This window comes from Eurosta solidaginis, chromosome 5 (assembly GCF_040869045.1).
Source record: "Eurosta solidaginis isolate ZX-2024a chromosome 5, ASM4086904v1, whole genome shotgun sequence".
NCBI classification, from domain to species: Eukaryota; Metazoa; Arthropoda; class Insecta; order Diptera; family Tephritidae; genus Eurosta; species Eurosta solidaginis.
Window position 1 is genome coordinate 247832141 of NC_090323.1, and position 13831 is coordinate 247845971.

Consider the following 13831-nt stretch of genomic DNA (forward strand, 5'->3'; position numbering starts at 1 on the left):
TAAATTTTTTGTTAAAATTTGACTTAAAAAAAATTTGTTTTTAAGTGGGCGTGGTCCTTCTCCGATTTTGCTAATTTTTATTAAGCGTACATATAGTAATAGGAGTAACGTTCCTGCCAAATTTCATCATGATATCTTCAACGACTGCCAAATTACAGCTTGCAAAATTTTTAAATTACCTTCTTTTAAAAGTGGGCGGTGCCACGCCCATTGTCCAAAATTTTACTAATTTTCTATTCTGCGTCATAAGTTCAACTCACCTACCAAGTTTCATCGCTTTATCTGTCTTTCGAAATTTTCGATATCGAAAAAGTGGGCGTGGTTATATTCCGATATCGTTCATTTTAAATAGCGATCTGAGATGAGTGCTCAGGAACCTACATACCAAATTTCATCAAGATACGTCAAAATTTACTCAAGTTATCGTGTTAAAGGACGGACGGACGGACATGGCTCAATCAAATTTTTTTTTCGATCCTGATGATTTTGATATATGGAAGTCTATATCTATCTCGATTCCTTTATACCTGTACAACCAACCGTTATCCAATCAAACTTAATATACTCTGTGAGCCCTACTCAACTGAGTATAAAAAGTAAGGACGGTGCTGTTTCCTGCTGTAAAGAAGAACTCATAGCTTTTTGAAAACACTCTTTCATGTAAATTTCGGCGTTGATGGTTCTCATCGTAGAGCGCGGCATAGAATTATGCCCGCATTCTGAAATAGCTTGCCAATTCAGACCTTTCTATCAAATTGGTTTTCTCCAAACAGGAATGTTCTCTTCAGACTAAAAGCAGTAGAACTGAGGACCTGGCAACTTCCTTAGGTCCATTTTAAAAGACGTTTCTTCATATATGATAACAAAACTTTGCTTTGAACACAGAGTATTATAACTTTGATTGGATAACGGTTGGTTGTGCAGGTATAAAGGAATCGAGATAGATATAGACTTCCATATATCAAAATCATCATATCGAAAAAAAAATTCCGTCCGTCTGCCCGTTAACACGATAACTTGAGTAAATATTGAGATATCTTCACCAAATTTGGTACACGAGCTTATCTGGAACCAGAATAGATTGGTATTGAAAATGAACGAAATCGGATAATAAACACGCCCCTTTTTATATATATAGCCCCTTTTTATATATATAGCATTTTGGAAAACACAAAAGCCTGATTATTTAGTAAATAATACACCTAGAATGTTGAAATTTGACGTGTGGACTGATATTGAGACTCTTGATAAAAATTTGAAAACATTTTTTTAAATGGGCGTGGTACCGCCCTTTTGTGATAAAATCAATTTTACAAATACTATTAATCATAAATAAAAAATCGTTAAACCCAAATTCGGCAGAGAGGTTGCCTTTACTATAAGGAATGCTTTGAAGAAAAATTAACGAAATCGGTTAAGGACCACGCTCACTTTTATATAAAAGATTTTTATAAGGGTCGTAGACGAAAATAATAAGCTATATCTTAGCGAAAAAAAGCTTTGTATCAATAGAATTTACATTCTAAATTATATTATAACATTAAATTGAAATACACTAAAATTTTTGAAAATGGGTGTGGCAGCGCCCCTTTTATGACTAAGCAATTTTCTATGTTTCGGGAGCCATAACTAGAAGAAAAATTAACGGATCGTTTGGGTACACAAATTTTCCCTATAGTAGAAAATATTTCTAGTAAAAATGGACGGGATCGGTTATAAACTACGTCAAAACAAGTTTAAAAAGTTCGTAGACTAGAATAATAAGCTATAACTTAGGAAAAAATAGTTTTGAATCAATGATATTTCACTTATCAAGCTTTAAAAGGAAATGGGGAGACATTTTTTTTTAAAGGGCGGTGCCATGTGTTAGGTAGAAAAGTAATTTATTTGAAATGAAATGTACAATTGAAGCGCACGCTTAATATATAATTTTCGGTTACACCCGAACTTAGACCTTTACTTTTGTTTGCCAATTGGATCTCATAAGGCTCTCGTGCTAAAGAAATGCTTTTTGTAGGTTTTAACATTATTTCTCTGCTCGATTCATGGGATTTATACAAGTGAGATTTTGGCTATTTTGGTAATATCTCTTGTTGATATGGATCGGGTTTTCCTAATAAGGGATAGAATATATTTCTTCAATCGGGCATCTGATGATCCCTTTAGGCGAGCACTTCATGATTTTATTCGTCCAAATTTATTTACGTAGCTCTTTTTTCGGACTCATTTCCTTCGTTGTTGAAGGCTTGACTTTAGAAACAGATATATCTTGACAAATTTTATAAAACACCAATTCAGAAATAATTAATTCAAGCCCTACTATAGCATTACTAAAAAAGTAAAGTTGGGTAGCTTTTAGTACCAGTCCCTCTAAAACTTAAGGCCGCGGCACAATGAAATTTTTCATATAGATGCGTTAAACACAAGCTTATGCATTCCAGTAACATCGCCACAATCAACCAAGATGTTTTTATAAATATAACCTGGAACTTCAGACTTGGCAATTGAAGTTTACATCGCCTTGCCCATTTACATGAATATACTTGCTAACATATTTCGTGTCGCATTCATTTCTTATATTGCAGTTTTTAATTGTGAAAAATGTTAGAGAAGTTACCAACGAGTGGCAAAAATAATTTCACTTGAAAAGTGTGCCAGCACCCTTAGCCAAAGCAAATGTAAAATACTTCTTCTTATGATTGATTGCAATAAAAGTTATAAGTTGGCTACCTTTTCATGTCAGATGGCGCCAGTGTCGCGCAATCTACCGTTCTCCGTTAAAATACGTACAATCTACTCATGAAGCCTAAGATTGAGTTAAACGCATCTATGTATATGAAAAACTGCTTATTTGACGGCGCTGTTAAGGTAGTTGTTATTGTTGTTGTTGTAGAGATAAGGACACTTTCCGAAGGCTTTGGGGAGTGCTATCGATGTTGATGTGTTTTTTCCGGATGCAGATTCGGTACGTTCCAGTAACAAGCTACTTTAAAGTACTAGCCCGACCATCCCGGGAACGATTTAGTATGACCACATGAAACTTTCAAGGCCATACCGCCCACCACCTATATCCATAAGGAGCTTGGGGTTACCAGAGGCTTGGCTGTTAAAGTAGCAAGGTTCGCCACAGGTAGATGTGGTTGACAATTGGATGGGAGAAGCTATTTATTGCGCAGGCAACCACTTGAAAGTGTTGCGGTACACAACTCCTTGAAACAATTTGATATTTTAGTCACCTCTTACGACAGGCATACCTGCCACGGATGTATTTTCTAACCCGTTGGGGGTTTAATCCTTAATGTAATCTAGCTATTGAAATGAATTGTATATAGCGAAAACCCTCTAAGCCTTAAAATCGGTTGTGTGGGAGATATATGTTATAGTCGTTCGATGAGATTGGTTCCGACAAATGACAAATCGAACTCACAAATATACCTTCTCAACAAATTTCAGCAATATATTTCAAAGATTGAGGGACTAGCTTGCTTTCAAACACACAGACGGATGGACATGGCTAAAAAAAATCTTTTTCGATACTGATAATTTTGATATAAGAAAGTTTTATCAATCTTGATTCAAGCCATTACGAACAACCGTTATCCTATCAAGTACATTCAGGCCGATATTCGTCTTAGAGTAAGAGAAAGGAAGCCAACACATTGTAGACTATTTGCCGGCTTATTTGCATGTGCATCACTCAAAAACTACTGTTTGAATTTAAAAACGCCTTAACCTATGTATTGCAAAGGGCTTACTCTAAAAATATATGCTCCATTTTACAGTTGCTGTTGTATCTGCGCTTTCGATGAAGGTGCGCGGAAAAGTCGTCTTCAACCGAATGCTAGTAGTCAGCCACAACTGTCCTTTATACTTTATGTACTAAAGATGCAATGTACAACAAAAAAACCAGTTGGTGGGCAGCTTGCAAAATTCGAGTTCAAGGTTATAAGTTTTTGGTTTTTGGGGAAAAACCAAATAAAGAACAATAAAAAAGTGATTATGCGCGAAACGCTTGACAGTTAAGTAATTAATTGTTTGCTAATTATTGTAGTAGATATGTGTACTTTAACTTGATTAAATATACACATTAGGGCGGGCTAAAAAAATAATATTTTTTTTCTTTTGGTAGTATAGTGATGAAATTAAAAAATATAGCCCGTGAAAATTTAATTTTGTTGTTTGAATGTTTAGAGATGCCCCAAGCAACTTTAAAAGTCGTATAAGGGATTTAATACAATTCGAGTTTGAACTTTAACCTCGAATACTTACTAAGCAACTCAACCCAGCAAAAAATCTTACAAGAACTTTTGTGTAGACTGTTTAATTTCATATAAAAAATGTATAACTGGGGATTTGGGTATTAAAAGTTAGAGCTTTGGTACACTTTTTATAAAAATTTGAAAATTTTGCATAAAATTGATATGGTGAAAGCAAAATCGCATCGATGCACCTCTGAACTTTAAAATAAAAGGCTAAAACTCTTACATAATGATAGCCTTCCTCAACAGTAATTTCACTATACCAAAAGTGGAAAATTATTTTTATTGTTCCTCCCTAATACGCATACATATGTAAGCGGCCACCGCAGTGTGATGGTAGCGTGCTTCGCCTACCACACCGTATGTCCCTTGGGTTCGCACCCCGAGCAAAGCAACATCAAAATTTTAGAAATAAGGTTTTTCAATTAGAAGAAAATTTTTCTAAGCGGGGTCGCCCCTCGGCAGTGTTTGGCAAGCGCTCCGAGTGAACTTCTGCCATCAAAAGCTCTCAGTGGAAACTAATCTGCCTTGCAGATGCCGTTCGGATTCGGCATAAAACATGTAGGTCCCGTCCGGCCAATTTGTAGGGAAATCAAGAGGAGCACGACGCAAATTGGAAGAAAAGCTCGGCCTAAAATCTCTTCGGAGGTTATCGCGCCTTACATTTATTTTTTTTATTTATGTAAGCGGCCTTAACTAATATATGGTTCAAAGGAAGGGAAGGTCAAATCTCATAGCTCAAAGCTGATATCACAAAGCTCTAAGCTTAAAACTTAAGCGGAAAAGTCAAACCTTAACCCTTAACGCTGTAATTTAAAACTTCATAGCTCAAAGATCGAATAGATATCAAAGGTCAAAGATCAAAGGGAGAAATTATCAGGTATAAAATTCACAGTTCAAAATTCAAAGTTCAAAACATAAAGCTCAAAGCTCAGAGCTTAAAGGTACAAGTTGAAACTCAAAGCTCTCTGAAGAAGATGTTAAAAGGCAACGAAACGCCTAAAATATATGAAATAACTTCAACTTTGTTATATTCACTCTTTCACAATTTTTAAGTCATCGCTAACTAAAAAGCGCGTTGAGGCACCTCTAAACATAAAACTGAAAAGTTCAAATTTTTACATGCTATCCTTTTGGATGTGATGAACAATATTTTTATTACGAGCCGAACCCGTGCGCATCTTCCGCAACCAACATAAAAGTCTCTTATCAAATATCAACAGAAATCGGCTGTTCTATCAACCAATTAAAACTTACTTGCGCTGCCATCTGGCGTATGGTAGCAACTGTCGGTAATGCAGTGCAAATATTCACAATTGTGCCATAGTACAAAAAGATTTCTTTGTGTGCTCACAATCGTTTGCTTTTAACAAATTATTTTAATAAAATATAGCTAAACAAAAGCATCACGACCAAAATTGCCCAAAGCTCGCTAATAGCCCGAATATCAAACTTTACAAAACTTGTTTATAGGTTTGGATTCCAAATAAGATCGAAAAAGGGACCCGTACATAAAATCAGCAATTAGAAATAATATATATGGTACTAAAAGGAAAAAAGTGTTTTTTTTTTGGCCAGCTCTAATAATAAAATATTTCCAAGTTACCAAATTATTGGGCGGCGGCCATAGATGAGTGGTAGTGGCGGACCAATGATCCCCGCCTCAAATGACGGTACAATTAACATTAAAATACTTACGTGAATTCCTTTGAAACGACCGCACCTCGGCAGGGGATTTGCAAAGCACTCCGAGTATGTCTCCTATCTTCACTTGTGTGTTTCTATGTATGTAACTCTCTTTATTACCAAATAATATTAAAAAAAAAATGTTGCGTATATGTACCGGTATCCGTCTTTTCAAGTGGTACGAATATGTTTGCGTGTAATTGCTTGGTTTTTTATTAAACCCCCGCTTATTTCTCTTTTCAGCTCAATATAATTGTGTTACACCAGAAAACTATTACGGTTACTGCGTACAGCTAACATATTGTCCACAAATAGCCAATGTCTTCAATGTGCGAAATCGTAATCAAGCCGAGCGTTATGTAATATCATCGCAACGCGCCTGTGGTACAAGAAGCGTTAATGGAAATCCTGTGGTAAATTTATCATTCTCCAATTAAATTACCATAACAACAAAAAATATAAGGCATTTTCTATAAATATTTTATTATCCTTTACAGGTTTGTTGTTCGCGACCAGTAAATCCAACACCACAACAACCACAACCACAACCGCAACCTACGCAACGACCTCAACGTCAGCCGCAGCCTCAACTTCAACCTCAACCCCAGCCGCAAACACAAGCTCCTTTCACACAACGTCCCAACAATCCTTTTCTACCTCAAACCACATCAGCGCCAGTTATATTACAGCCAACTCCGCCGCGCATTCAACCGAGTCTTTTAACTACATCTCGCCCCACACAGACGATTTTAAGTACAACAGAAGATCCAACAAAATTTGTGGATCGTTTGTCGGGTGATTCGTGTGTGGATCCGAAATTACGAAGTGGAGTTTGTGTTGGTAAGTAGAAAGTGAAAAATATCACATTCAGTATGGTAGTCAAGAACACTACTATCTAACTACTAAGTTAGGTTCGACAACGTGGTAGCTAAATCGGTAGAAGAAGTTGATTTGGAAGATATGAACGACCGTTGTGCTTCCACATAAAACCTATGTATATCGACCCTGAGCTGAGTCGTATATACTTTTCTCTTCTTCTGGCAAAATCCTCTTGCTGTGTTACAAATTTACAGAAGGCCTTGAAACTCAAAACTCTAACCTCAAAGGTCCAAAAGCAAAGCTAAGATCATAAGGCTAGGAAGAAAAGAAGAGGAAAAAATAGACGTTATACCCCTAACCGTAGTAGCACTGGATAGAATACCATCTACCCACCGCATCATGGCTTTTCGCTTGAAAGATGCTCCAGGGATCAGGCTGATTGAAACTTGGGCTTTACCTAACAAAAGCTCATAGTTAAATCTCGTAGCTTAAAGAACAAACTTAAAACTCAAAGCTTGAAACTAAAAACTATAGCCTCAAAGGTTCAAAAGCAAAGCTCAAATCATAAGTTTAATCGCTCGAAGCGAAAAGGCCATATCTCATATCTCAAAGCTCAAACCTTATACTACAAAACCAGAACTTTAAGCTCTAAGTTCAAAACTAAAAATTCAAGACTCAAAACCCTATCCAAAGGCTCATAGCTCAAAGATAAAATATCAAAGTCGAATTAGCAAAGTCAAATATTAAAGAAGAAACAATTCAAAACTCAAAGTTCAAAACAAGAAGCTAAAAGCTCAGGGTTCCCTGATGAAGAAGAAAGAAGCAATTAAACGCCTAAGTGAAAAGAAGAAACTTAATAATTCGTCCCAAAAATATTAACCGAAAAAAAAATATTAAACTATTTTAAAACTTTAATTAAATTTTTCAGCCATCTCCAAATGTCCACAGCTAGTATCAGAACTTTATGCCAAATCAAATGATCCCGAATTTGCTGATTACTTGCGTGCCTCGAATCGTAATTGTGGTGGCGCTGGTTCCGTGGCATGTTGTCCGACATCTGAGGCTGTTATCACCAAAGCGCCAGTGGTAGTGCGCAATTCCAATGAAACGCCTAAAAGACCACTGACTTTGGAAGAAGGTTGCGGTTATACGCATAATTCCTATAAGAAAATTGTTGGTGGAGAAGTGAGCAAAAAGGGAGCATGGCCATGGGCCGTGTTATTGGCCTATCCGGATGGTTCATCGTCGTCACCATTCAAATGTGGTGGTGCTTTGGTGACAGCGCGACATGTTGTAACCGCAGCGCATTGTATGCGCAATGATTTGTAAGTGAAGTGAAGCGAGCCAAGATTAATGTAAATCTGTAGTTAAAATTGTATCTTTCTTTTAATACAGAGCTTATGTACGTTTAGGAGAGCATGACTTGACTACGGACTCTGAGACGCGTCATGAAGATGTAAAAATTGTGCGGGTGAGTTTTTAAAGCTGAGTATGTATGTCCAACATATGTATGCTAGTAAGCCCCACCTCTCTTTACTACGCTTTAGCGTAGTATAAAATTAGGCCAATCCCAAACCTTTTTTCTTTAGCCTTACTTTTTTCTTACTTTCACTCTTCCTATTTGTTGTTTATTCTGGAGAGAGCAAGCCTTCTCCGCAGCTCTTATTTCGGTTCTTCACATCCCCCTTAACTTTCAACTTCTCTTCAACTTCTTAATTCTTCAATTTTTCCTTCCCGTGTACATCCGTTTCTCTTCATCTTGCTCTTGGCACTCGGGTTTCGTTTCACTCTCCTCTCCTATCCCTCGGGTTTCGTTTTGCTCTCCTTAATATTCTCCTCTATTTTTTTCACTCTTCTTCACTTTCTTTTACCGCGCTCTCTTCCTTTTCGATTTATTTTCCACTCCATAGTTTTTTTCCTTTTCCATACTTTTTCTATTCCTATTCTTCGTGTTCCCAACTTTGCCCCTCTTTAGTTTTTCGCAATCCATTATTTTTCTTCCTCCCATAATCCACTCTTTTTCTCTCCCACTTTCTTCTCTGCTTCTACCTCCTATCCGCCTTATCGTTTCTTTTTCTTTCCACGATCTTTTTTCGTAATCGTTTCCCTCCCTGAGCCTATTTTGTTTTCTCCCTCTTTGCTCTGCAGTTTCCTTTCTGGTTTAACCTTTTCCTCTTCTTTTTCTCTTTTCCTTCCTTTTTTCCACTTCCTCTACACCTCCTCCTCTTTCTACCAACTTATTTCTTGAATTTCTTCACTGGTTCTCTTTTTCCAAATACTGGTATCCAATTTTAGAATATTTTCTCTTCCCTCCCCTATTTACTCCTCTTCTCACAGACTATGTGTAAAACTTATTGAGAGCTGCAAGTTAATCTGAGCAGTATAGACCCTACACCTAACTGCCACATTTCAAGAGAGGAAGACCAGACATACCTGATCAGCACATGTGATGGCTCTGAATCCAAGAAGGCTTTCGTCAAACCCCCTTGAGATGTTACGGAGTGCATATTGAAACCGCAACTCAATCTACAGCCAGTTCTCTTGGAAAGTTGGCAGATATCTAGGTTGGCACCCACAATGGTCAATAGAATATTATTATAAATTTGTCCATAATTGAAGTTGTTCGCTCTTTTGCCATCTCGAAAGAACGAAATAATTTTATACTTAAATATATCAGAATATTTTTTAAGGAGACTTGCCACCTATTTAAAAACAAAGTTTTTACACTTGTGCATTTATAACTTAAAGATAAATGACATGGTTGAAGCGTTTCGATCGATACATTTAGAGACAAAAATAATACTTTCCGGCACGATGGCACGCGTTTCGCCAGTTTCGCATCTTCTTCAGGGAGTCTATAAATAAGACATACTTTTTTTCTTCAAACTTTTTTACGTATCGCACATATCGTAGAAATCGTATTAAATTTGCCCTCAACTGAAATTGTTTTCTCTTTAAACCTTCTTGCAGAAAGAAGCCCATCCACAATACAACCGACGCAATGGAAAATCAGATGTCGCGCTCCTCTGGCTTGAACGTAATGTGCAATTTAGGGACACAATTTCACCTATTTGCTTGCCCACCAGCCAAGAGCTTCGCCAAAAGTCATACATAAGCTATACGCCTTTTGTTGTGGGTTGGGGTAAGACCATGGAAGGTGGCGTTTCAGCAAATGTCTTGCAAGAGCTACAAATACCTGTTTTTAATAATGACATCTGCGAAAGGAGTTATGAACGTATTAACCGTTTAGTTACCGATGATCAATTCGATGCAAGTGTGCTATGTGCTGGTGTACTGTCGGGTGGCAAAGATACATGTCAAGGTGATTCGGGTGGACCACTAATGATACCAGAGGTAAGTCATGAGGGACTGATCGTATTAACGAAAAGAAGACACTAAGAAATTATTAAATTGCTTGCCCATTTTTCTTTCACAGACATACAAAGGTGATGTGCGCTATTATTTGATTGGCGTTGTTTCGTATGGTGTGGGTTGTGCTCGTCCGGAGGTGCCTGGTGTTTATGCGAGTGTCCAGCATTATATCGACTGGATATTGCAGAAAATTGCAGATACAACATGAGATTTCTTACGCAATAAGTTTTTAAAATTGTATTTAAGTTGAATTTTTTTGTAATTTTTTTTTTTTAAAGCCTGTAGTTTTATTTTGGAAAAAGTTATATAAAATGTTTTGTAATAACAAAAACAAAAAATTCAATTGGAGTAAAATATAAAAAAACAAAAATCGCATGTTCGAATCGAGCTCAAAAATTTTGTCAACTGCCAAAGCTCGTTGTATAGATCAATTTCTTGAACTGCTAAATTTAACTAGTCTAAATTTTTTCTTTTTTCTTTTCTAATTTTAAAAATTTTTTCAATTAAGAAAAAATGTATCATAACAATAATAATGATTAAAGAATTATTGTTAGGCCTTGAGCTCGATTCGAACCCCCGATTTTACAAATCACTAGGCCGATATAACAACAAAAATGTTTATAAAAATTAAATTAAAAGTTAAAAAAAAAAAATTTATTAACAACTTTCTTTACTGTTTATGCATTCAATTAGGCATTTCAACCTGGAAACTATTTTATTGCATATCAGTTTTTGTTGTCTTCCATCAAAATGCATCATAATTATATTTGGCATCTGATCTAAGCGCCTGAAAGTCAATTCTCACTTTGGCTTCTTTGATTTATTTTGCAAGGCACGTCCTATAATCTGTCGTAAAATTTGATAGAACTGTTGCTTGAATTGATAATGCGCATTAGTGCCACACACACATACAGAACTCGTCATGAGTTTAATTGACGCTATAAACAATAATTTGTTTCAATAATATAATTTCCTGAAGGTCAAATGGCGATTGCTTTTTTTTTTTGCCAAATTTGGTAATATTTGGGAAATATCAACCTTTTAGGCATTTTTGGAGGTTTATGAGCCAAAATGGAGTCGACTGCCTTTTCTAGTTTGCTGGGAAGGATAATACGGCGTTATTTGGTTTGAGAATTTTTGATTTCTACGATAACTGACTTCAAGTGCTTGCTTATTTTTATTCTTAACTAAAGCCAGACCTTCTCCTTCCTTTGCTGCAAACGTATGATTTTAAATAAAAAAAAGGTGTGAGTTCTAAGTACTCATAAAGTTCGATATAAAAATTTAGAGGCGAACGTCTAGAAAACTTACTTACTTACTTAATTGGCGCTTAACCGTCTAAACGGTTATGACCGTCCAACAAGGCGCGCCAGTCGCTCCTTCGCTCCGCCAACCGGCTCCAATTGGTCACACCAAGGGAGTTTAAATCGTTTTCCACCTGGTCCTTCCAACGGAGTGGGGGCCGCCCTCTACGTCTACTTCCATAGGCGGGTTCCGATAGAAACACTTTCTTGGCCGGAGCATCATCTTTCATTCGCATAACATGGCCTAGCCAGCGCAGCCGCTGCGTTTTAATTCGCTGGACTATGTTGATGTCTGCGTATAGCTCGTACAGCTCATCATTAAATCTTCTTCGGTACTCGCCCTCGCCAACGCGTAGAGGTCCATAAATCTTTCGAAGAACTTTTCTCTCGAACACTCCCAAAGCCGCTTCATCTGCTGTTGTCATGGTCCATGCTTCTGCCCCATATAGCAGGACGGGTACGATAAGTGACTTGTAGAGTATGATTTTCGTTCGCCGAGAGAGGACTTTACTTTTCAATTGCCTACCTAGTCCAAAGTAGCATTTATTGGCAAGATTGATTCTTCGCTGGATTTCAGTGCTGACGTTGTTGCTAGTATTGATGCTGGTTCCCAACTAAACGAAGTCTTTTACTATTTCGAAATTATGGCTGCCAACAGTAGCGTAGTTGCCAAGGCGCATATGCGCTGACTCTTTGCTCGATGACAGCAGGTACTTCGTTTTGTCCTCATTCACCATCAAACCCATCTTTACCGCTTCTTTTTCCAGTTTGGAGTAAGCAGAACTAACAGCGCGGGTGTTTAGGCCGATGAAAACTAATGTTTTCAAATTAACTAGAGCTTGTCCAGGTGTTGACGCTCAAGCACAACAGCGGTAACTTTACCAAAAACAAATTATTTCGGGCTATTTGACATGAACTTCGGCTTCTTGTCAGTAACAAGTCATACCGAGTAGTCGATTTATGATTTTTTTTTAAATCAAAATGTCCAAATCATCGGCGGCTTATTTGTTCCTTATTGGCAATTTATCGTTATTTTCTTTACTGAAGTTTTATGGGTATCGATTTCATAACAAATCGATGATGTCAATAACAACTCTTTATAACGCCGATAAAAAATCGAAAGCTATCGTTAGTTATCAAATCGATACTATTTTTTATAAGAAAATCTAAATTTTTGATAAAAATTCGATAACGTTAATATAAGATATCGATACATTTTTGATAACAAATCGATAATTTGTCGATTACATTTGGTGACATATCGATAACTTTCTTATTATATATCGATAAATTTTAGATAGCAAATCGATAACTTTTCGTTCAACAGCCGATAACTTCTAAATTATAAATCGATAGCTTCCCGATACCTTTTCATAACGAATCGATACATTTTCGGTGACACGCCGAAACCGGATATATATATAAGATAGCAAATTGCTATTTTTTCGATAAGATAACCGATATCTTTCTATAGAAAATAGAAAAATAGTTAAAATTTTGATAACAACATTTTTTGGTAACATAACTTTTCAATAAATAATCGATAAGTTTTCGATAAAACCCAACCGTGGATAAAAGATCAATCTATGGGCTACTGACCTAAATAACTTTTGTTAATGCAAACTGGCGGCATTCGGGTAGCTTTTCTATAAGCAATCGATGTCTTTTCGATAAAAAATAGATAGATCCTCAATAATAAATCTATATTTTCCATAAAATATTGGTAACTTTTTGATAGCACATTGATAAATTTTCCATAACAAATCGTTTAAAAATGATAAATTTTCAAAAAATAATCGATATATTTTCGATAAAAAAGCAACCACCAATAAAAGGTCAGTGGCTCATAGATAACTTTTGTTTAGATAGCAAAATGGCAGCACTCGGATAACAACTCAATAGCTTTTCGCTGAAAAATCGATATTTTTTTGATAAAAAAACGATAGCTTCTTAATAATAAAACGATACTTTTCCATAAATTATCGATTACTTTTTGATAGCGAATTGATTACTTTTTGGTAACAAATCGATAACTTTTCAGCAAATAATCTATAACTTTTCGACAAAGATCCGATAAATTGTCGATACAAAATTAGTAACACATAGATAACCTTTGACATCGATAGCACTTCTATAAAAAATCTTAGCTCGTCTGTACATCGTCAATTATCCACACCTGTAACAAATCGATAAGTCATAAATATGGAACCTTTGACACTTCGATAACAAACTGATAACGTGCTGTCCGGTGTCGATTTCGGTTTCGGCTTTAATTTTGACTTCTGATCTTTCCTTTCCTCTTCCCTCCTTCTCTTCTTTCCCTTACTTTTCTTTCCTCTCCATTCCTTTAGTTTCCTTTCTTTCTTTTCCTTTCCTTGACCTGAATATAAA

The 13831-nt window shown here is 36.3% G+C and overlaps 1 protein-coding gene across 1 annotated transcript in view; it reads left to right on the top strand.

Moving 5' to 3' along the window:
- The window catches only part of LOC137254395 (ovochymase-2-like), a 52396-nt gene extending 41607 nt beyond the window's left edge, over nucleotides 1–10789 (top strand). The window contains exons 9-15 of the mRNA XM_067792024.1: nucleotides 3783–3913; nucleotides 6189–6358; nucleotides 6443–6785; nucleotides 7693–8089; nucleotides 8160–8235; nucleotides 9735–10118; nucleotides 10201–10789. Of these exons, the coding sequence (XP_067648125.1) occupies nucleotides 3783–3913; nucleotides 6189–6358; nucleotides 6443–6785; nucleotides 7693–8089; nucleotides 8160–8235; nucleotides 9735–10118; nucleotides 10201–10344 (1645 nt within the window). The 3' untranslated portion in view covers nucleotides 10345–10789. The remainder of the gene's footprint in view (nucleotides 1–3782; nucleotides 3914–6188; nucleotides 6359–6442; nucleotides 6786–7692; nucleotides 8090–8159; nucleotides 8236–9734; nucleotides 10119–10200) is intronic.
- Nucleotides 10790–13831: the final 3042 nt, after the last annotated feature.